This window comes from Ostrea edulis, chromosome 3, assembly GCF_947568905.1.
Source record: "Ostrea edulis chromosome 3, xbOstEdul1.1, whole genome shotgun sequence".
Lineage (NCBI taxonomy): Eukaryota > Metazoa > Mollusca > Bivalvia > Ostreida > Ostreidae > Ostrea > Ostrea edulis.
Window position 1 is genome coordinate 29,414,188 of NC_079166.1, and position 23,873 is coordinate 29,438,060.

Below are 23,873 nucleotides of genomic sequence, written 5' to 3' on the forward strand. Positions count from 1 at the left end.
GCTTGGTCCAAATATAGTCACATCTACAGGTGACTCTCATTAACTCAAGGGTCCTTGATAAATCTTCAGAAGATGTAGATATATCAAACGTTGATTATTATCCAAATTATTAGGGGCCCGATTATTATAGTTAAGATTTTATAGAAACCGGAAGTGTATATCTACAGCATCCTATACTTAGGATTGTTTTGACACGTTTTATTTCATGAAAGGTGAAGATAATGAGCAACGATCAATCTTATAACTGTTTTCATTGACTCATATCTAAATAGTGTTTAAATTACCTTCCCATTGACAAGTCAAATCAAACTCTTTGATATTACTTGGTGTCGTACAACTTTCGGGTCGTCGACAAAATGGTACAGTTAACAATTAATTTAGAATACACGACCCTCCAACGAAGTACACACGGGTAGGGTTCAACGTAATCAATTAAACAGGTAAGAAGACAAAGTGCTTTATCACCTATGTAAATACCTATTTAATTCAGCCAAGTTAGCCCCAGGCATTCATCGTTATCCAGGTAAATTTCAAGCGGAAAGAGGCGTAGGGTATGTCGATAGTAAGTATACACTACCTGAACCTCGAGATAGCAAGAGTCAAAAGCATTGAAATATGTCATACGGGAGCCAAGTGTCAATTCGAAAAATCAATAACTTGGAAAGGTTGGCAGTTCGGGAGATCAAAGATGAATTTCCTTTTTTACATATTGATTTCATATCGAAAAATCAAGGACTTAGAGAGACCGAAGTCCAACTAAGACGAGTCCCCTACATTGTATAATTATAAAGTTCACAAGGCTCTATATATAAACATGCGCAAAACCAAACAAGGAAACAACTAGAATTAATGATCTGGTGAACACCATTAACCCAGACACTTCAGGTAAGAAAGATACATAACCCCATAGGTAAATCATGAAAGAAATATCAATTACATTCACACATTCAAATAAATAGGATAACGTTAAACCAACTTTAACATTCTTGTTTGGCATTTAAATGAGCGATTGTTTTCGTCAACTCTGTAAGACATATATCATTCAACGTATTGAAATAAGGTATAAAACCCTGATTGTAACACTGTTAATTAAATATTGAATGAAAGAAGTGAAGATAACGAACAGTAGTCAACCTCATAAATTCTATAAAGAATACCAAATTGGCTGCAGGGGAAACACGGATGTCTGCAAACACAAACGAGATGCGACTAGGTGCCCATGAGGAGTAAGAATCCCCTGTTGACCGGTTACTCACTCCGTGAGTCCTATATCTTGATCAATTAAATGGGGTAATCGGTAGTTAAAATTAGTCGGTAAAGTACGATCTAACAATTAGTATAGTACCAAACCGATAGCATTCGACCTCATGTCATCTTGTATTACAATTATAATGGCCATAGCATTCACGAAATGCTGACTTCAATCGAGACTGTTGAAACTCCTATAACATCAACTTGTTTGTCAGTATTTTGCCCCTTATTTGGCGCCTGATCCCACCTCTTGCATATCCAGAGATCCGTCTTTGCTATACGCTATATTTTGTATTCCTTATAGAAGTTATGAGATCGATCATTGTTCATTATCTCTTCTTTTCATGTAAATATTTACAAACATAACATCGTCATAAATAATACAGTCTTTGCTCTCCTGGAATATATCAATGTAACAATTGATATCCCGAAACACATTACTCTGTTTCTTATTGACCAAAATTGACAACATTTTGTTATGTAATGTTTAATATACGTTTTGATTGGCCGCGTTGTGCAACAACTATATGTTAAATACATTAATCAACCTAAATTGCAAACGTATGTCACCATTCAACTTGAACCGTACGTAACAATGACCCTGAACAAACAAGAAAGGTTTGTGATGGATCAATTCAGATATGGAATCCTCTCCCTCCATATTGAAACCGCTTATTATTTAAATCAACCTCGACAAGAAAGTTTTTGTACATTATGTAATGGTCCATAGACGACGATTCATTACTTGAATGATTGCGGATTACGCCGTTTTGGCAATAACCTAAATCTGGTTTTTTTTGGCTGTCGATTAATTTTTAGCGTTTTTGCGAGTCAGTTGGATTCGGAAAAATATATTTCTTAAAAATGACTCTAACGATGATGTTTCACACGTTTTTAAATATGTTTTACATAAATTCGCAAAAATCAGAAACACAAAAATAAATATATAGGCTTTTTACTCAAATTCTTAAAAATAAATCGACGCAGAAATATCCAGATTTACGGTAGTCAAGCTATTCTACGGCGGTTAACTAATCAAGATATGTTACCCTGACGACCTCCAGTTAGCCTACTTTTTCCAAAATCTGTAATAGTCTATTGATTGTGTATAAATCTGTACTAGTCTATAGATTGTGTATGAATCTGTAATAGTCTGTAGATTGTGTATAAATCTGTAATAGTCTATAGATTGTGTATAAATCTGTAATAGTCTATAGATTGTGTATAAATCTGTAATATTATATAGATTGTGTATAAATCTGTAATAGTCTATTGATTGTGTATAAATCTGTAATATTCTATATATTGTGTATAAATCTGTAATATTCTATAGATTGTGTATAAATCTGTAATAGTCTATAGATTGTGTATAAATCTGTAATATTCTATAGATTGTGTATAAATCTGTAATAGTCTATAGATTGTGTATAAATCTGTAATAGTCTATTGATTGTGTATAAATCTGTAATAGTCTATAGATTGTGTATGAATCTGTAATAGTCTATAGATTGTGTATAAATCTGTAATAGTCTATATATTGTGTATAAATCTGTAATAGTCTATAGATTGTGTGTGAATCTGTAATATTCTATAGATTGTGTATAAATCTGTAATAGTCTATAGATTGTGTAAAAATCTGTAATAGTCTATAGATTATATATAAATCTGTAATAGTCTATAGATTGTGTATAAATCTGTAATAGTCTATAGATTGTGTATAAATCTGTAATAGTCTATAGATTGTGTATAAATATGTAACAGTCTATGGATTGTGTATAAATCTGTAATAGTCTATATATTGTGTATAAATCTGTAATAGTCTATAGATTGTGTGTGAATCTGTAATAGTCTATATATTGTGTATAAATCTGCAATAGTCTATAGATTGTGTATAAATCTGTAATAGTCTATAGATTGTGTGTGAATCTGTAATAGTCTATATATTGTGAATAAATCTGTAATATTCTATAGATTGTGTATAAATCTGTAATAGTCTATAGATTGTGTATAAATCTGTTATAGTCTATAGATTGTGTGTGAATCTGTAAGAATCTATAGATTGTGTATAAATCTGCAATAGTCTATAGATTGTGTATGAATCTGTAATAGTCTATATATTGTGTATAAATCTGTAATAATCTATATGTGTATAAATCTGTAATAGTCTATAGATTGTGTATAAATCTGTAATAGTCTATAGATTGTGTATAAATCTGTAATAGTCTATAGATTGTATATAAATCTGTAATAATCTATAGATTGTGTGTGAATCTGTAATAGTCTATAGATTGTGTGTGAATCTGTAATAGTCTATATATTGTGTATGGATCTGTAAAAGTGTTTAGATTGTGTATAAATCTGTAATAGTCTATATATTATGTATGAATCTGTAATAGTCTATATATTGTATATGCTTAGTGCTCAAGACCGTAACAGTGAGAGGTCTTTATCGTGGAACACCTGCTGCAACATTGTGATTCCGTTTAAAGATTATATCCGAAAGACCCATGGTTCTCACTTCTATATGCGGAGCACTTGGCAAAGTAGCCATCACTATCAATGTTAACATCTTAGATTTGACGCGGCCATAGCATGAGAGGCGCAGAACACACGACCTCCAGGTTTCGAGGCGAACACTCTACCAATAAGCTACCACGATCGGTCAACAGAGAAATATTCTTTCGCAGCATAGGTGTAGACAAAAAAGCACAAGTAAATATCAATCTAAACATTTGAATGGAAATAAATCAAAGGCAAACTTCTTAATGTATTGTGTAAAACAAGAAAACAGCATTTGTACAAATAATCTAATATTCACTGCGTATGTACATATTAAATGAAATATAAAAGTGACTTATAGGTCAGCCGTATATTATAGAAGATTATGTACAGTATTATGAAAAATGCACATGTCGCTATAACAAACGATTTACTTACTTGCTCAACATGTTTTGTCAATTTTGACTTGGACACACCATGCCTTATCCAATCCTATATAACCAACACATGTCTAAACAGTGTCTGTCAGTGACACAAAAAATGTCGATTATTGCAGGTAAGAAAGTTTGAATGTTTCATAGATTTTAATTAACTAAATTAAAAAAAAGACTAAAAAAATTGAAAACATAGGAACGGAAAACCTATACAACTATGTTTTGCACGTACGGTGGTGTGATGTTGAAACCGATTTATAGGTCGTTCTTGGCACAATGATTTTGTCTGCGGATAACTCCGATTACCTGATAAAGATATAAGGCTCGTGGCGGTTGTGACCGGTCGACAGGGGATGTTTACTCCTCCTAGGTACATTATCCTTCCTCTGGTACATTCTGGGGTCCGTGTTTGTTCAACTCTCTATTTTGTATTGCTTATAAGAGTTATGAGATTGATCACTGTTCGTTATCTTCACTTATATAGGAGTTATGAGATTGATCACTGTTCGTTATCTTCACCTATATAGGAGTTATGACATTGATCACTGTTCGTTATCTTCGCCTTTATAGGAGTTATGAGATTGATCACTGTTTGTTATCTTCACCTTTATAGGAGTTATGAGATTGACCACTGTTCGTTATCTTCACCTATATAGGAGTTATGAGATTGATCACTGTTCGTTATCTTCGCCTATATAGGAGTTATGAGATTGATCACTGTTTGTTATCTTCACCTTTATAGGAGTTATGAGATTGATCACTGTTCGTTATCTTCACCTTTATACGAGTTATGAGATTGATCACTGTTCGTTATCTGCACCTATATAGGAGTTATGAGATTGATCACTGTTCGTTATCTTCGCCTATATTGGAGTTATGAGATTGATCAGTGTTCGTTATCTTCACCTTTCATGTTACAATGAGAATGTGTTAGCAGTGGTTTCTTTTGTTACAATTCCAATATCACAAATTTTCATTGTCGCAATGTTCTTTGTGGTTGTTATCAGTGGCGAGAGTCGCTGTTTCTTGTTGATTTATATCAGACACTTCACGACTAACCACCGACGCTCTCGTTCTCTCCTGCTCAGTTGTCATTTCGTTATCGCATTTTGTCGACGCTAATTCAGTAATGTTTGTACATTCGTTGTTTGTGAATGGCATTTTTTCTGGACATTCTAAGATTTGTAAATAAGAATGATGCTTATCATTTTCATCTTCATCTGTAATTGTAGCCCCTACATGCACCTCATTGGGTTGTACATACGATCCTCTGTCATCACAATTCATCCCACTGTCATCTCCAATGTCTTTTGTATAACCTATTAGATGTTGATATCCGTCGTTGATTTCCTCTACGGTCTGATAATCCGGATCAAAGTAGTCAGAGTCCTTGGGATAGTGCAAGTTGAATTCATATGGATGCTCTCCTTTCTTTGGAATACTTGGCAATCGTCTTGCAGTCTTCCGTACGTTGTTGGCTCTGTGGATTTCATTTGACATTGAAAGTGGATTGATAATGCTTTCTGATGATATAGTCGATTTTATTGATATTGTCTGCATTACTTGCCCTCTGACTTTTCAATTCATGTAGAAAAATAAATACTCCTACCTCATTTTAATTAACCCGACGCCAATGAAAATGATGGTAATCAAAGCTAGGACAAGCCCGACAGATACTGAAAAAAGTAAAACGCACATTTCTCTTTAGATTCTGGTTAAGAGTGACGTGGCTCTAATTGACAATGTAAAGTAGGTTGTGAAAAACTCAAAATTGACCTGGATAGCCAGATATTAAACGCATCCAAGCAGTAACTTTCTATGTATTCTAAAATATTCCCGAAGCCCTTGCAGTGAATTGGAAATTATAAAAGTGCTACAAAATGAACACATCAAAGGGTACGACTAATTAGCATTTTATACCACAATTCCTCACGCAAAATTATAACATTGTTTTAAATCATGAGAACGGAACACCCAAATACTGATAACTTGTGATCAGTCATCCAAAATATACATTTGAAAAACACCATTCTGATTCCATTCACAAATATTCCGAAGAAAACATTGTCTTGTTCACAATATGAAAGGTGTAATTTTGCGTTAGCCTTCAACTTGAGGTTTTGCTACATCGACGATGTGTTGTCTTTTTACATGGTTTAATTTCATACATACATATATTAGACATATGTCATGAACTCTCCATAAAAGACATCAGTCTTCCACATCTACATATCATTGGGATGATTTCCAGGAGATAGACGTCAACGTCAGATAACAATTCAACATTATGACAAACGAGATGAGTTCAGGTTCTCTATCATCAACTTCCCATTTTGTGTAGCAATATTCCATTATCACATACACATGGTGTTTATGTTTCTCAACTGATTCCATGCGCGAGAGAATGTTCTGCGTATGATCAATTTTTAATCGGAGACAGGCTACTAACAAATAAGTTAATGTTACAGGTTTCAGCTGTCCTATTTCAAATCAGCATATCGCAAATCGTATGATTGTTATAATGATCTTATTCATAAATACTTTTGGATGGAATGCAGTTTGAATATTTCACAAGGTTTGATCTGATCCCATGTCTTGTGATTCCAGGAGTCCCTGTTTTTCCTACCGTTAATTTTGCATTATTTGTAAGATCTATAAGATTTATCCATGTTCGATATCTTCATATTACATCAAGATTGAATGTATTATGTGAAAGGTGAAGGTAACGAACAATGATCATTCTTATAACTCCTTTAAGTAATAAAAAATAGAGAGTTGGGCAAACACAGACCCCTGGCTGTACCAGAGGTAACTAAGGTGTGTAGGAGGAGTGAGCATCCCCTTTTTTCCGGTCACACCCACCGTGGGGGCTATATGTTTATCAGGTAAGCGAAGTATTCCGTAATCTGTAACCTATACCAAGAACGGCCTAAAAATCGGCAAGAAACAAGTCATACAGCATTTGACCCATAGATAGATAGAGCTCTTACGTATCTAATCAGTTAAGAGAGATAGAAACACCATACGTATATAATAATGGAATATTGCTACATCAATATGGAAATATGACGATAGAGAAGCTGAAGTCATTCTGTTTGTCATAAAGTTGAGTTGTTAGTTTGTCGTTAATATTTATTTTCAATAAACTATTCAAGTACGAAGCAGACGTAGAAGACTCTGTGGGGTCTTTTATTTCAAGTTCACAGGGATATAACAAATGTATATCCTCATATAGAAGCTTTTGAATAATCTCTGCTTGATGCGAATATAAAAACAAGTCAGCTTACAAAGGGTCACAATGCGTGTATATGGGAGTTTTAACGGACTGTTGGAATACCTGGTTACCAAACACTACGGTAATATTGTCAATGATGTAATAATGTCCAGCATTTTTAAAATTTCACTTTCATTGTACATGTGCATGGAATCAAAGTGGTGTTTAACAAAGTAAATTTTTGGATTATTGATCTCTAGGTACGAATAGTCTTTTTCCATTTTTGGTGAAGAAGCAACTATCTATGATTTCAAAAACTCTAATTGCTCACCCTTAAATTTGTTGAGATACTTGCTCTAAAGAGACGAATTATTGAAAGTAGCTTAAAATGTCCTAGTTTTTTTTTTATCCTACATGTCATAAAAGTAAACGTTTATCTAAGTTTGTTTTTCTCTTGCAAATTAATGTATATATTGATTGATTGTGAAGAGCTTCAAATCTAGGCATATGCTCGGCGCTTCCGGCCATTGAACAGTGAGGGTTCTTTAGCGTGCTACACCTACTGTGACACGGGGAATCCGTTTTTAAGGTCATCTCCGAGGACTCGTGACATTCACACCTGATGCTGAGCGTTTGGCGATGGAACTGTCACTACCTGTTTTAACGACTTAGGTCTGTCGAGGTCAGTATTCCAACCCCGGCCTTTCACATGCGGGACATGAATATAAGATGTATTTTAAAAATGCATCGTAACATTACCAGACAAAAGAGGACAAAATTGTCCCCACGGTATGCATTGTCACCACCACCACCACTACTACTACTTCTACTGCTACTACTATTACCACTACTACTACTGTTACTGCTAACTATTACTACTATCACTACTACTACTACCACCACCACCACTACTACTACTACTACTACTACTACTACCACCACCACCACCACTACTACTACTACTACTACTACTACTACTCCTACTACTACTACTACTATTACTACTGCTACTACTAATACTACTACCACTACTACTGCTACTACTACGTTTATTATTATTACTACTACTACCACTACTTCAACTACCATTACTGCTACTACTAAACTATTATTATTTCTATTTTTATGATCATCAATATTGTATTTAGATTACATAAATGAACTTACAAATGACAACAGTATGGTCTGTGGACGTTGTGACGGCCTGATCTGCAACTGATAAACAATATATGAGTTAATGGTATGTACTACGAAACCTGCTCTGTCAAATCGGTGTAAATTTTCTTTAACTTCAATTCCATTATCTTCAAGGAACTTGCTTTGGGGCCTTGAAATTTAGACTAGTTCACCTTTGATCACATTTTCACATTTCACTATATCAGTGTGCCAAGAACGGCTTAACAATCGGTAGGAAAGAAGTAAGACAACAACTGATTCAATAATATGTTGTATTGGCAAAAAAAAGAGTTTTATAATGACCATATCATTTCCGAAATGTTGACTTTAAACGAGATTGTTGAAACCTCTGCACAATAATCTGGTTTGCCAGTGGCCTGCCTTGATTTAAAAACTGATCATACCTAGAACAAGCTATTGCGTATCGAATCAGTTGAGAGATATAAACACCATATACAGGCGATAATGGAATATTGCTAAATAAATAAGGGAAGATGACTATTAAGACGCTGAAATCATCCCGTTCATCATATTGTTTGTCATTGATATCTATTTTATCATTATTTATTTATTTTCAATAAAATAACTAAGTATTAGTTTTGAAGACTCTTTGGTGTCTTTTCTTTCATTTCATTTCATTTAGTTCACGGTGTTATGTCAAATCGATATATGAATGAAAGTTATTATTGTAAAGGGACAAAACGTCGACGATAAATCTAAATGTCGAATTGAAGGCCACAGCAAGAGATTTTTTCTTCCCATGTAGAAGTATTTTTAAAAATAAATTCTGCTTTATATGAATATAAAAACACGTCAGCCAACAAAGGAGGATAATGCGTGCCCATACAGTAGAGAAAAAATACACTGTAAAATCTAAAATCGCGAAATTTCTTAAGGAATTTCAGTGTCTTTTTTTAACATATGTTTGTAATGACATATATTTTCATTAGGATGATAATGATATTGATACAATATTTTGATAGTTGGAGACAGACATTTATCTACTAGGTACAATGTCATATGTAACGTATGCATTCTTTTAGAAATTCCTCGCATTACATATACAATTTGAAAAACAGTATGAAATACCTGTATTCGTTACAAGAACTGTTGTATTTTCCACTGGCTGAGGAAATTCGGATAAGAATTTCGATATACCTAGAGAAATAATATCAAATATTATATGAAGTTTGCAGTATCCTGAAAAATAAATTCTATGAATCATTTAAGGAAATGCGGGACGATGATCACGTGATGGTTGCAAATTTATTATAAATTTAGAACTGGACGCAGCGTAGTTATAGCTTCCCGAGAAAAATCACAATGCTGTACAGACAGACTATATGATGTCACAATAAAGTACGTCACGACGTTGTATCGCGGGAAAAATGTCATAATTGTCGTAATTTGCTACCGCTGCAAGTGTCATGTGTAAATCTGTTGATTGAATTCTTGTCAAATGATAATTCTAATAGCATGTGCCACAGTAATGTTGATAGTATAGTCTATAAGTCACCGAAATCGCTCCAACATGTACATGTACATGCAATTTGCATATAGGCATTTACAAAAAGAAAGTCAGTCGTGCGTAAACAATGAATCGGTGCAAGTGTAAGATGATGATCGTTTGTTGATATTTACTATAGTAGTGTGAAACTAGAACTGGACACACATTTCTCCGAATATTGCTTGGGAAACGTTCAAACTATCCTGGTGCTTTTATAAGCGATCACTATTTGCGAAAAATACCCCCCCCCATATGACGAAGATCGATACTATTGGTCAAATATTAACGTCCATGCTAGGAATGTTTAATTTCCCAAAGAATTTTCAAGCAAATCTAAGTACGCTTTATCTCTCAAACAATTTTATATTCCAAATTATTTTTATGAAAAATATATGACACGCGTCGGAATGTATGCGAGAAGCAGACGTGTGAAAAAGAAAATGGTGCAAAGTCACAATTTAACGTGTGAGACACATAAATTCCTTGAAAAATAGGATGGAGCCGATCGAGTCAAGCGACACTAGCTACCATAGCCATGGAAGTGCTGTTAATCTTGGAAACGACGTACAAGTAGTAGCTCATATTGACGTTAACTAGATCTAACTCCGTGGTTTGAAGGAAGACGAATTGTAGAGCTAGACGTTTTGCCTGAAACCATGTATAATATATACATGTATATTTAAAAAAAAATTAAAATTTTGAATTTGTTTTCATTAACTCAAATTTTCTTCCATAATTATGGAAATTCTAAATATTTCACTAGTTTCAAAACAAATATAGTTTCTAACAATGTATTCCAAAACAGGTACGAAGAATTAGGCTGTCTTTCCACTCCCCATCGTTGACAATGAGCTTTTGTTAAAAATTTTGTAGTGCAAATAAATTGAGACTGTCTCATCCCATTACTTTTAACAGTAGTTGTAGATGAACAGACCATACGCTTGGAATTTATTAATAAAAATGTTTCGCCAACTCTAACCCCCAAGTTAACATATCAATGTACACTGAGTGGCCAAAAGTATTGCAACAAACATGGCTGACGTCATCACAATGTAAATAACAGCTGCATGGAAAAAACCAACTTTGAATGAAATAAACATTATCTATTTACCATTTTTTTCCCTAGTATTTGGTTACAAAGCCTTTCTGAATAATAACTTGTCGTAGTCTTGAAGATATTGAAGCATGGAAGCTACGAATATATGTTTAAGAGAGGCCATTCCAAATTCTTGTCACTGCAGCCATTAGGTCATCCCGGTTTTTAATATCATCAAACTCACGGGACGGTTTCATTTTGATACAACACCAGACATTTTCAATGACATTAAGGTCCGGGGACTGTGCAGGCCAGTTGAATTTTGAAATACCGTTTTCTTGTTTCCAAGTATTGGTCTGTCTAGAGGAGTGGGGGTGGCATTATCGTCTTGGAAAATAAATTGCTGATTTCCAAAACCTTCAATGCTAACAACGGGCCATAAGTGATTATCCAGCAATTCAATATGCTTTGTTGAGTTTAGATTTCTATCAACAGGTACACGAACACCAATACCATTATAGGTAATACACCCCCAAAACATACAACTTTCTCTCACGGGCGTTTTGCGTTGGTTCAGACGGTAAGGTTTCCACTTCTCGGACGATTTTCTCCACAAACTTACAGAGTTATTTTGTCCAATGACTACCTGTGTTTCGTCTGAGAAAATAACTTTCTACCACTGTTCAGGTTTCCAATGTCTTATCCTCGGCACCACAAAATTCGGCGTTGTTTGTTGACTTTAGCGATTGTAAGCGTTTTCTGAATTTTGCCCCTCCTCTATTCTTCCAGGTGTAACTTACGACGAGCAGTTCTCCTGGACACATTTGTACCTTCATTCCTATTAAAAGTTGATGTAATGTCTTGAAGAAATTGTCTTCTGCTAGTTTTCAGAATGCGATAAAGTTTCCGATCACCCCTCTCATCTATCACTCGGGACCTTCCACTCCGGGGATCGTTTTAAACACCTTTTTTGACGGAATTGTTTCAACACTCGTCCAACTGTGCTTCGATGGATTCCCAATGATTCACTAATTTTGTTGTCTTAAATCCCTTTGAATTTAGAATTACAATCCTTTCCTTTAGGTCCTTTGACAATTCTCTCTCATTCTTCGACATTGTTTTCATTCAATACCTTACCGGAAACCGTCTGCTACTTTGAATTACAAACGGTTCCCCATATAATTCGTACCCTAGTTAATTCGCATACCTGACATCACGACCCTAGCTTACCTTGTTACGCGTCAGCAAGAAAAATAAAATTTGAAGTGAGTAAAATTGTGATGACGTCAGCCATGTTTGCTGCAATACTTTTGGCCACTCAGTGTATAACTTCAAACCTATATAATGATATTAATACAAACTTACAAACACTGATATAGGCAGTATATTCACGAGGAACTAGAGGAACAAACTTTTGAGCAAGATAAATCTTATCCTCGACTAGACAGGTTGAGTTGGATTCATCATTTACCAGTGATATCACACAATGGCTAACTCGCTGTACGTTTCTGAAAGTAAATGCAATAAAATATTATTGTAACGTCAGTAACATTAGCGATATCACAAGTGGCTTAGTCGCGGGACATTTCTGAAAGTAAACACAATGGAAATATTGTTGTGACGCCAGTAGCATTAGTAGAACACATGTCGGGAATACCAGCTCTTATTACAGAAGCAAGAACTATTTTAAAATCTTCACTATTAGTGGTGAAGTGGTGTGATACGTGATCATAGGTTTTAATGCTATTGATTTGGGAAAAATTCTGTGATTTCAAGTTTACTAAAAGTTCTTTAGAATTTTTTAGAATCCACATTTGATTAACACCACTTCTGGCATATGTAGTCGCACAGTAAGTTTGAAGTTTCTCCTTCACAGCTGTTAACATTTTCGTGAGGAGCAAAGATAGGGGCTTGGTAGAGCACTTACTGGATCCAGCAATGTATCTTTGTTTGTAAGGGTTTTTATGTAGTTTAGGAATCCAGTATAGGTACGGTAACTCATATTCATTCGACCCATTGACTGGAATATTAAATGTGTCTAAAACTGAAGCATGGTTTTGAAGAATTTCGTCTTTTGAAAGAGCAGTTGGAGTATAAGTATGATTACCAAAAGTGGAATTAATGCCAAGTTCGTTGAAAATACAGTTGTAATAATGAGCCTTACAAACAAAGACAATGTTGTTACTAGCTTTGTCAGCTGGAACCAAAACATATTCCTCATGTAATCTATCTAATTCTTTTATCACTTCTGGTTTACTAAACACAGAAGGATAGATGATACGTACTTTTGTTTTCATGTGTCTAATGCGGGATTTTAATATCACTCTTATGCTTTTAACCCATTCTGACAATGTATCAAGTTCTTCTTTTTCATATTTAGCCCATCGTCTGGCATAATCTTCGACAGAACTCATAATAGAGATGAAGTTCTGTCGCCAATTAAAAGACCGAGGTTCTCTGTATTTAGGACCTTTAAGAATAAGTGATTTGAGGTCCTCATTTTCAACTATATCAACATCACCAGTAATGACATGTCCAGCTGGACTGTAGTTGAAAGAAGACGAAGAACAAGAACATGTTGGTGGATTACGTATAAGTTGGTCTATATCTATGCACTGCAAAGTTTGTTTATAATTAAAAAGTTTGGATGCAATAGTAGAAGTATAGCTGTAGGAAATACAGGGTGTAGACTTGAACTTGAAATAAGTTGGAATACACGACTGAACCCTTTTATGACGAAGAATGTTGCTTATGTTGACGGCATCTATTCCTTTGTTTGTAAATTTGAGCTTAAGGAACTGACGGCATGATTTGGAAGGAATATCATCCATGGTCCGTGCTGGTTTATAGACCCTGTGGTAGGCAACATCCATAATCATAGAGTTCAGTCTATATTCAGGTGTTGAAAATAGATCAAATTTATCTTTTTATTTTTACAATCTACTCTCATTTCGGACGGAATTCCCAGCTGTTGAGATATTATAGTTACAATTTATACACGCAATGTGCACACCTGCATCGTGTTAATGAGGAAATATCTATCATTACAATTTGTAAAGATATCAAAGGCAAACACATTGGAAATGTAACTATATACTAGTACACATCATTCATTTATAAGTTGCATATGTAAATTTCTTGTAAACGTTTTACATTTGGCGATGTATTCTTTTTGTGTCTTTGTCGAAGAAGAACTTCGTTTAACGTATTGATAGTACATGCAGGATGATACGTTACATCAAAAGCAAGCAAATTAAATATTAACATAAATTCTGCTAAATATAGTACAAGCCAAGCATAATTGATCTACTGTAATACAGGCATAATGTATCTGGCGTTGATTTCTCCACTGGGGTTCGCTGATTACACGGGTTTACATATTCTACCAGACCGAAAACATTGGTCAGTCTAGGGTCAGTGCATGGGGACATGGTGCCTACAAATAAAGATCTATCAAGTTTGTAATGTTATTTAAGTGTAAAGACAAACGCTTGTGAGAAATTCGAACTTCTATCTGTCAATGGGTCATTCTGTTGTATTGGTATTCAATAAAGTTTATTAATATGTTGTTGACCTATGCAAAGGTGCTCGAGACCGTAGCAGTGAATATTCTTTATTGTTTCAATTTCGTAAGTTGAAAGTACGTAAATTTTTTTTTACAAAGAAACTTCCGTGTTCATTCCACGGATAGCGAAACAATTCTATTTCATTAGAACTGTTTAAAAACGATATATATATATATATATATATATATATATATATATATATATATATGTATATATATATATATATATATATATATATATATATATATATATATATATACATACATATATATAGAATTCTTATTATATCCTTGTCTCTGAATGGTCAATTCCAATTGAGAAACGCAGGTTATTTGGTATAATCTGGCTTGGTCAGCTGGTTTGGTATAGGAGGACACTCCCTTGACAACCAGAGCCGGAACTATTTTATTTTCTCTCTAAATTTACATCGCAGCACTTTTGTCAGCCTTCTATGGAATAGAAAGTCAACGTGTACAATACGTTTCTTCGGTTTGATACAGATATTGTTTTCTTGTTGTGAATATTAGCATCTACTTGCACGCAAATCACTGTTTTAAAACATCTTTCTCTGTATGTACATGTATGGTCGAATAATAGATTAAAACAAAGATATTATATTCGAATTAATGATTTGCAAAGTAAGCATCATCCTGTTCATTTTGAAATACATTTCTCACTGGGGAAAGGGGGGGAGTGTTTCATTGCTTGATCCGTCTTTCAACAAAGCAAGCACAATTCATACGCTAGATTTTTATCACATGTCGGCAGACACATTGACATGTGGATCGCGATTTGTCACTTGCTTGCATATTTTCATGTGTCGAATTTACTATTAGCGACAACATTGCATACAAGGGTAAGTTTTTATGTAGTAGAAGTTTTCACATAGTTAAAAGCCGCAAATTATTGCATTTTCTGATATTTGAAGATTTATTTTGGGTAGACCTAAACAATGCAATCTCCCGTATATTTTCAATCTGTCGGAGATGAGCGACTTCAAAGTCGATCTCTATCTCTAAAGGGCAGCGAAATACGCATTACATGCATAGTCTACACATATTTTCTATCATGACAAACTTCACCTTCGATACAATATTTTGATAAATAGGCTAGGTTCCGTAGAACTAAGCTTAAAGATGGCTGCCTTCACAGCTAGACGCTTCGTCGTTGTTGGTAAGTGAATTATTGCGCGGTTCAGTTGACTTGTATTTTTCCGAGTTTATGTACATTTTGATAAACGAAGGTTAGGATATTTGTCTCTTGCATTAAATTATAAGGAATGACTTTGATTCTGGATCAAGTTATACGAGTGTAACCTGGTTTGGGTCAGTGTACGGTTTTTAGAAGGGGATTATAAAGCGTAAACTGACCCAAACCAGGATATACTCGTATAACGTGCCCCAGAATTAAAGTAATTCCTTAAATAATTATATGCATCTTAAAGTAAGCAAATATTAGTTACAGTTAAGTTGTCAATAGGTCAATACATTCTATATTTGATTGATTGATTGAATATTGTATAACGTCCCACTCGAGATATTTTATCTATGCTCGGCGCTTTCGGCCTTTGAGGAAGGATATATCTTTATCACGCCACACCTGGTGCAACACGGGCGTTGTTTTTTGTGGTCTCAGCCGAAAGACCACCCCATTTAGTGGCCTCTTACGACAAGCAAGGGGGTACTGAGGACCTATGTTAACCCGGATCCCCACGGGACCATTCCAGATTTGAAAATAATTTAGTGCAATTACATATAGTATGACGTCAAAGTTAGGCAAGGAAACATGAGAATCTTCTTACGTTGAGTAAAACTGAAAAAACTCTTGGGAATAAGATTTCTGAAATCCTGAGGTACGGAGCTAAGTAGGACATAAGTGTTCCAAACTATTTTTTTGTTCATTTTTGGAATAGTAATAACATCCTTTAGATACCTCGAGAAAAACAACTAAGACTTTATGTTTACTTACATTCGGAAATAGATTTCCTTGTCAACATTTCTATCGTGTTCCTAAATCGTAGAGCAATTGACCTTAACTGAATCTGAGGACATTGAACACCAGAGGAATTCTCGACACGGTTCTTTAGACACTTCACGAGGCCCCACATGTATCTAAAAATACCAACCGTTGTCATTATAGGAAATTCCTTCTTCTAACTCATAAACACACACATACTCAGTGACACTAGTTTCACTCATATTGGCATTTGGCATAAAATCAATATGAAATTTTATCTTCATGCAATCATTGAGTACATTTCCACTGCAAAATTTTTTGTTTATAATAGTTCTATTCAATGGTTTCATAGAAACCCTTGATAAACACTTACTTGCAGTAGTCTGTATCAGTGGGTGTATCAGACAGACAGCTGGATATGATCTCTGTGTTATAGTAGGACTGGTTGAGGCAAGGCGTGTCTGAAATGAAAGATATTTTAGTTTCTGGTCTATATGTTTGTCTATATTGAAGGCAACCTTATACTGTTAATTTCTATCAGAGAGAGATAGATAAAAAGTATCAGTGGAAGTAAGACTCAAACAGAAGATGATTCACAAGAGGCAGACAGTTCATTATGTTTGAAAATACTCAAGTCCCAAGCATCCCAAGTTCAACTTTGTTTTTGATATCGCATTTTCCAGATTTTCCAAGGAAATTGTATTGTTGCATTATATAACGGGTTAACATCCGTAATTAACAATAAAATGCAGATAGTATCAGGAATATTTAGTCATTTATCATTAATTATGAGATAGGAGTATAAATGAAAATTGGCAAATACATCACATGACACACTTCTAGTACTACAAAATATATGCACATATATGAATACTTAATAAAAAAAGAAGAAATCATATCAAGTAAATTTTATTCATAATGTTAACTGGACATTAAGACCATACAAAAATGGACTATTGTCTTCGTGTGAATTAACTGACAATATCATCATCATTATGTGAACTGACCACAAACTTTCACTCCACACAGTTCCCAACGAACATTTGGGTCATTGGTAAAACACCATGGCTCTTCTCTATCAAAGTTTCTGCAGTAGTTCTCTTGTGCGAGTCTAAAAACATCATAGTTGTGCGCATGTGGAGTCTGTGTCTGCCACTTTTGACACGATCGTCCGGATTCTGTTATGTTTCTGTATCCTCTGTATAACACTCCTGGCAGCCGACAGTCGGTCATCCTGGACTTTCCTGATAATGCAAGAAAAATTATTTTCGTCAGATAAAGGTTACGATCATCTCTCATTTTGTAACGAGTAGCGAAACAGATCGAAAGCCTTTACCAGCAAAGAAGTACCGGTAAGAAATAAAAGTTTTCAAACTATAGCTGCCTAAAGTATCCATATTGATGGGTTATGCTCTTTATTTACTTGAGGTATCTGATTTGATGGGTTATACTAATTTGTTGCCCATGTGTCTGTTTCTTTGTTACTTGTTGACTTATGCTCCAGTGTTACCTGAAGTGTCTGTATTGATGTTAGTTGAGGTTATCGTAGTCCTGCTTGTTGGTACTGGAAACTTTGATAGAAACGTCACTCCCTCTGCTACAATATGAAAAAAAGGCAAGGAATAATTAACGATCAGTATGAAAAATTGCATGAATAAGTACATAATCAGCTACTAAAGTCTGTATAAAGAATACAAAATATGATGTGAAGTGAAAGGTGAAGATAACGAACAGTGATCAATCTCATAACTCCTATAAGCAATACAAAATAGATAGTTGGGCAAACACCAGAGGTGAGATCAGGTGCCAAGGAGGAGCAAGTATCCCCTGTCGACCGGTCACACCCACCTTGAGCCCTATATCCTGATCTGGTAAACGGAGTTATCCGTAGTTAAAATCAGTGTGCCACGAACGGCCTAACAATCAGTAAATGTAATTCTATGGATGTTCTAAATATTTATCTAAACAGAAAATCTAAATTACAATAATAAAGTATTGGTTTACAGGAAATCTCCTTGATTTCCATGTAAATTCATTATTATGCCTTAGTTCAGTAATCTTAATAAAGTCCACTGTCTTCACCTTCAACTCTCTCGTAGTATGGGTGACCATGGGGGCGCCACTGCAGGGCTATTCAAAATCTGATGATCGTGATAGATTGCAACCTCATTGTCAACTTTTAATTAATGAAAACCTTAACGCATTCTAGTAGCTCTGAAATATCGAGAGACGGGTTATTTTCTCAGAACATTTTCTAAGATAAACCTTTCTGTGCACGTAGAAATAAATAGTGATAAAATGCATGGTATTCGCTTGAGGTTTTAAAAATAAAATGATGAGTCTACACAATTTGTATACAAGTAGAACATCTAATTGGTTTATGTTGCATTTCTGCTGATTGTTCTATGATGACAGCGTTTGTTTTATGGTCTACCTTCATGACTATAAGTTGGTCACGCTTCACAGCAGTTAAGTTGTACCATCGTTTTGGGGTTTTGCAGTGTCATATTCACAAAAATATATTTCTAAAATGTAACTGACCCCCTCCCAAATGCTAAGAAGTTAATAATAACACTACAACTATTCATTTACGGGGTATGGAAACAATTTCCCCAAACCACACCGAATAAGAGAAACATGTACACCAGCTAAATAAATTTGAAATAATGACTTCTTTACCGTGAATACGATGAAAGTATAAGAAAGATAAAGCAATTATTATTAGTCATTCGCTTTCAAACAGAATTGAAAGCAGGATGCAAAGACAAATACACCGTGAAATGAGCCATTCATTTCAGTCATTTAAATCAACGAATATTGAATTAGTTACATGGAGTTCATTCTATATAAATATTGAAAACTATGTAAAAACCCGAAATGTAATTCTAGGACTGTTTTGAAGAGTAATCCAACGATAAATATCTAAGTGACAAAAATAAAGTATTGGTTCACAAGAGATCTGAATAAGTATGTGATTTGTATGTGATTTCATTATCAAATTCGAGATCTACTACACCTTAGTTCAGTGATCTAAAAGTATGATCGTTCGCCCCACATGCGGAAGACCGGGGGTTCGAATACCGGCCGCGACAGACCTAAGTCGTTAAAACAGATAGTGACAGTTCCATCGCCAAACGCTCGGCATCAGGTGTGAATGTCACGGGTACTCGGAGATGGCCTTTAAATGGGATGTCCCGTGTCACAATAGGAGTGACACGCTAAAAAACCTTCACTGCTCAATGGCCGTAAATGCCGAGCAAAGGCCTAAATTTGAAGCCCTTCCCCGGTCTAAGTGATGTCTCTAAATGGGTGAAAAATTCTCGAGAGAGACGTTAAACAAGATGCAATCAATCAATCAATAGTTTAGTAGTTATGGAGGGTTCAATTTAGGAATGTCAAAAATGGGGTGATGGTAGTTCATCGCAAGTTCATTATTACATTTAATTAATTTGATTAATGAAACAAATTAACGAATGAAAGTAGCCCTGAAATACCATGGGGCAATTTATGTGTTTAGAACATTTGCTAAATTGAAACAACGGGTATACAATGAGTCACTTAATTCTATATAGCAAATTATAATATTTGGTGACCCTAAATGTTATCTATGGATGTTTCTAAAGGTAATATCGAAATATTTAAAAATAAAAGATTGGTATAGAACACCTCTGAATACTTTTGTGATATCCAAGTGAAATCACAACCATATCTGAAAACTTCCAACACCTTATTCCAATAGTCTTAGTATGCTCAATATATATTGCAAGCTTATGAAGAGTTTGAATAATGAAAAACGTTAATGAATCACTGTAGCTCTGAAATACGGAGGAATAAGTTACATTATTATATAATTTTCTATAATGAACCTTTCTCTACCCTATCATAGAATATGTGGTGTTTGTTTGAAGTGTTATTGAGTGTTATTAAGTGTTATTAAGACCTATTGAGTCAAATACTATTTGATGTGTTTCATATCGATTCGCAGCCCAGTTAAGGCTATCCGAAAAAAAAAATCACAGAGCTGTTATTAATGCACCTCTGTGCACTTCGCACCATATGACGTCACAATGAAAAGGTACGCCACAACGTACCAGTGCTTATAGTTGAATCGCAGGGTAAGTGTCATAATATTTTGTCGTTATTTACTACCGTTATCAAGGGATAAGCTATACGTGAAAACAGTTCTTGTCACATGATTATTATTATTTCTTTATGATATCAAGTCACTCTTCATTTTCAATATGTACATGTAGTATGCACGAAGGTGATATTCATATTATATTGTGACCTTGAAATCACCCCTAATCTGAATGACTGATGCGTTGAAAAATTCCCTTATGTACATAAATAATCTCATTCTACAGAAACAGTGGCAAAATTCAGGTTCATCTGCTATAAACATCATTATGATTTTTTCTGAAATATATTCCAGATATATTCATGAGTTCAAAAATGCAGGAAACAATATTTGTCTTGAATATTAATGGTGTATATCAATAACAATTCAGCTGGTTATCCACAGGAACCTAAACTTTTGTTCACAAGTAAAACCTCTTGCTGTTTTCCAAAAATAAAGTGTTACGTGATAGTCAACTAACGTCATGGGGAATTACCATGAGGGGAATTTACGGTAGCTCAGTAACAGTCAACGTATGGGTAATATCATTTCGGTGTTTAACCGTAACAAGTGTAATGATACCTATGCATTTGAGGGTTATTTCACCCCATAATTGTAGTGCATTTTGCTATGGAAGCCCTTAACCTAGTTGTGTTGTTAGGCTGTTCTTGACAAACTGATTTTGACTACGGATTACTCCGTTTACCTTATCAATATACAGGGCTCATGGCGGGTGTGACCGGTCGACAGGGGATGGTTACTCCTGCAAGGCACCTGATCCCACCTCTGGTATGCCCAGATTCATATACATGTAACACATCTGATTGATTCGTCTAGCATTTCTGCTAATTGGTCTATGATGACGTTAGTCAACATTTTTTCTGTGCCCTTACGACTATGATTTGGTTAGGTTTCAAAACATTTGTTGCATCCTTGGGTTTTGCAGTAACAAATTTACGAAACAAAACTAAAGACAATTGACCTCCAGAAGATGTTTCGAAGTTAATTATAACACTGCAAGTATTTCTTTACTTTATATGGAAATAATTCCCTTACATCACAGTGAACTAGAGATACATGTTCACCAAGTAGATATATTTGAAAACTTGTAGATTCCTTATCATAATTTTGTATCCTTATACGATTTATGACATTGAACAATGTTCGTTATCTTCAGTTTTTCATCCTAAACACTTCATTAAGAGATGACTGCGTTCCATTTTGTAAAAAAAAACAACAACCCAACCCACTGATGTGTTCTGATTCCAAATTCAACTCCAGTGAATTGGGACAACTCTCACTGGCATCAATTATATTCAAAGCCCGGTGCAACATCTAAGGAAGCCATGTCCGATTGTTGTAGAATGTCAGTTTGTAACAGTGAAAGGTAGCTCAAAACCCAGGCGCTCATGTGAATTCACCAACTGGTGGACGATAGTAGAAATTTAGCTAGGCTCTTGCTAATTGACTTTAGCAATATATATCATAGAAAACATCGGGAAAAGCTACAGAATAGTTATATAAATACAGTGATACTACAATGGTTCCAAAATATCCATACAAACCGAATACAGAGTTAAGATCGGGAACGGAAAAGTTAGACTTGGCAGACATCAATAGTGGTGGATCTTCAAACAGAAGTTCCGAATGTGAAGTTTGAGGACGATATCACTTTAATTGAAATTCTACAAAGCGTGTATGAAAGAAACATGTATACATGTACTACTGTTAAAACAAGGAGACAGACGATTCAATAAACAAAACTTACTTTTACTTGGTATTGTTGACATGTTTCCTCTTGTGGTGGTACTACGGACTGTTGGTTCGTCGGTGCTGGGAATAATGTGTGTCGTGCCTTCAGAGGGATAGAGGGGAAAATGTTTCATAAAAGTCGAACAAGTAAATACTCTACCACTAAGGGTTTGATAATGTTTAATGAATACGAATGGGAAAACACTGACAAATTGATTTGCAAGTTTTTAAAAGCAACAATTGTAAATTACCTGGTGCAGAATAAACCAGAACAATACAAAGAGTAACACAAAACGCCATCATATGATTCCCGGTCTTATAAAGAACGTTGTTTTCCTGAGGAAATGTTGAGAGAGACTATCACCACACACGTACATGTATCACTTCCGTGTTTATTGGACAGTCATACAGATGGGTATATATATATATATTTAACCTACTATATTCTTTAAGTGCAATGAACTTTGTTATCAAAATATGAGAATAGCTTCATGAAATATCTATACTTTATGTTTTTATTCATTTCCTCAAACTTATTTTAAAAAACATGTTATTTTGATGCAATTTTGATTCTTGACTTGTTATTGAATTTTGAATGTTTTTCTTCTGCTTTAAAGTAAAACCAAACGATGAATATATAGATTTACATCATCTAGCTAAAGTAAAACCAAACAATGAATATATAGATTTACATCATCTAGCTAAAGTAAAACCAAACAATGAATATATAGATCTACATCATCTAGCTAGAGTAAAACCAAACAATAAATATATAGATCTACATCATCTAGCTAAAGTAAAACCAAGCAATGAATATATAGATCTACATCATCTAGCTTTTGTCCTAAAAACTGACAAAAATAGATGTTGGTAGTCTCTAATCTCTCTATTTTTCATTTCTTCACTTTCAAGTCATTTTATTCAGTTATAAAATATCACAGAATGCCATGACTATTTTGAAATTAGAAATATATATCTGGTATAATCTATAGCACTATGTAGTTATAACAGTTAAAGAATAAGCAACTGTATGAATAACATGACAAATGATGATATAATAACCCAAGGATAACCCTTAAAAGCTTAAATTAGCTTATTTCTAATGGGGTCCTTATATTTATATAATAGATATGATCAACAGACAAACAGAAATATATGACTAACAATTGTAATTTTGGCAGGTTTTAATTAATAGTTGTATAATGTGTTGTGTTTAGTCCCTATGTGTCCGCCTGCACTATATATCCATAATAATGCTAATAACATTTAGTACTAAAAAATATCGATTGCTTGATATGAATTCTCTATAAGACTTCTTGAAACCAGAATTGCTCATGAGTAATTTGTTACATGTATTCTACACAT

General features: G+C 34.5%; 1 protein-coding gene across 1 annotated transcript; it reads right to left on the reverse strand.

Annotated features, from left to right (window-relative positions):
* Positions 1 to 4,005: 4,005 nt before the first annotated feature.
* On the reverse strand, positions 4,006 to 22,897 carry LOC125673359 (uncharacterized). The gene is made up of 12 exons (XM_056160424.1): positions 22,760 to 22,897; positions 22,525 to 22,611; positions 18,150 to 18,236; positions 17,647 to 17,883; positions 17,013 to 17,100; positions 16,652 to 16,794; positions 14,436 to 14,553; positions 12,483 to 12,625; positions 9,664 to 9,732; positions 8,566 to 8,613; positions 5,794 to 5,860; positions 4,006 to 5,664 (listed from the first exon to the last, which is right to left on the reverse strand). Exons 1-12 carry the CDS (start codon positions 22,809 to 22,811, stop codon positions 5,148 to 5,150), a joined length of 1,656 nt encoding a protein of 551 aa, XP_056016399.1. The 5' UTR covers positions 22,812 to 22,897; the 3' UTR covers positions 4,006 to 5,147.
* Between the last annotated feature and the right edge of the window lie 976 nt (positions 22,898 to 23,873).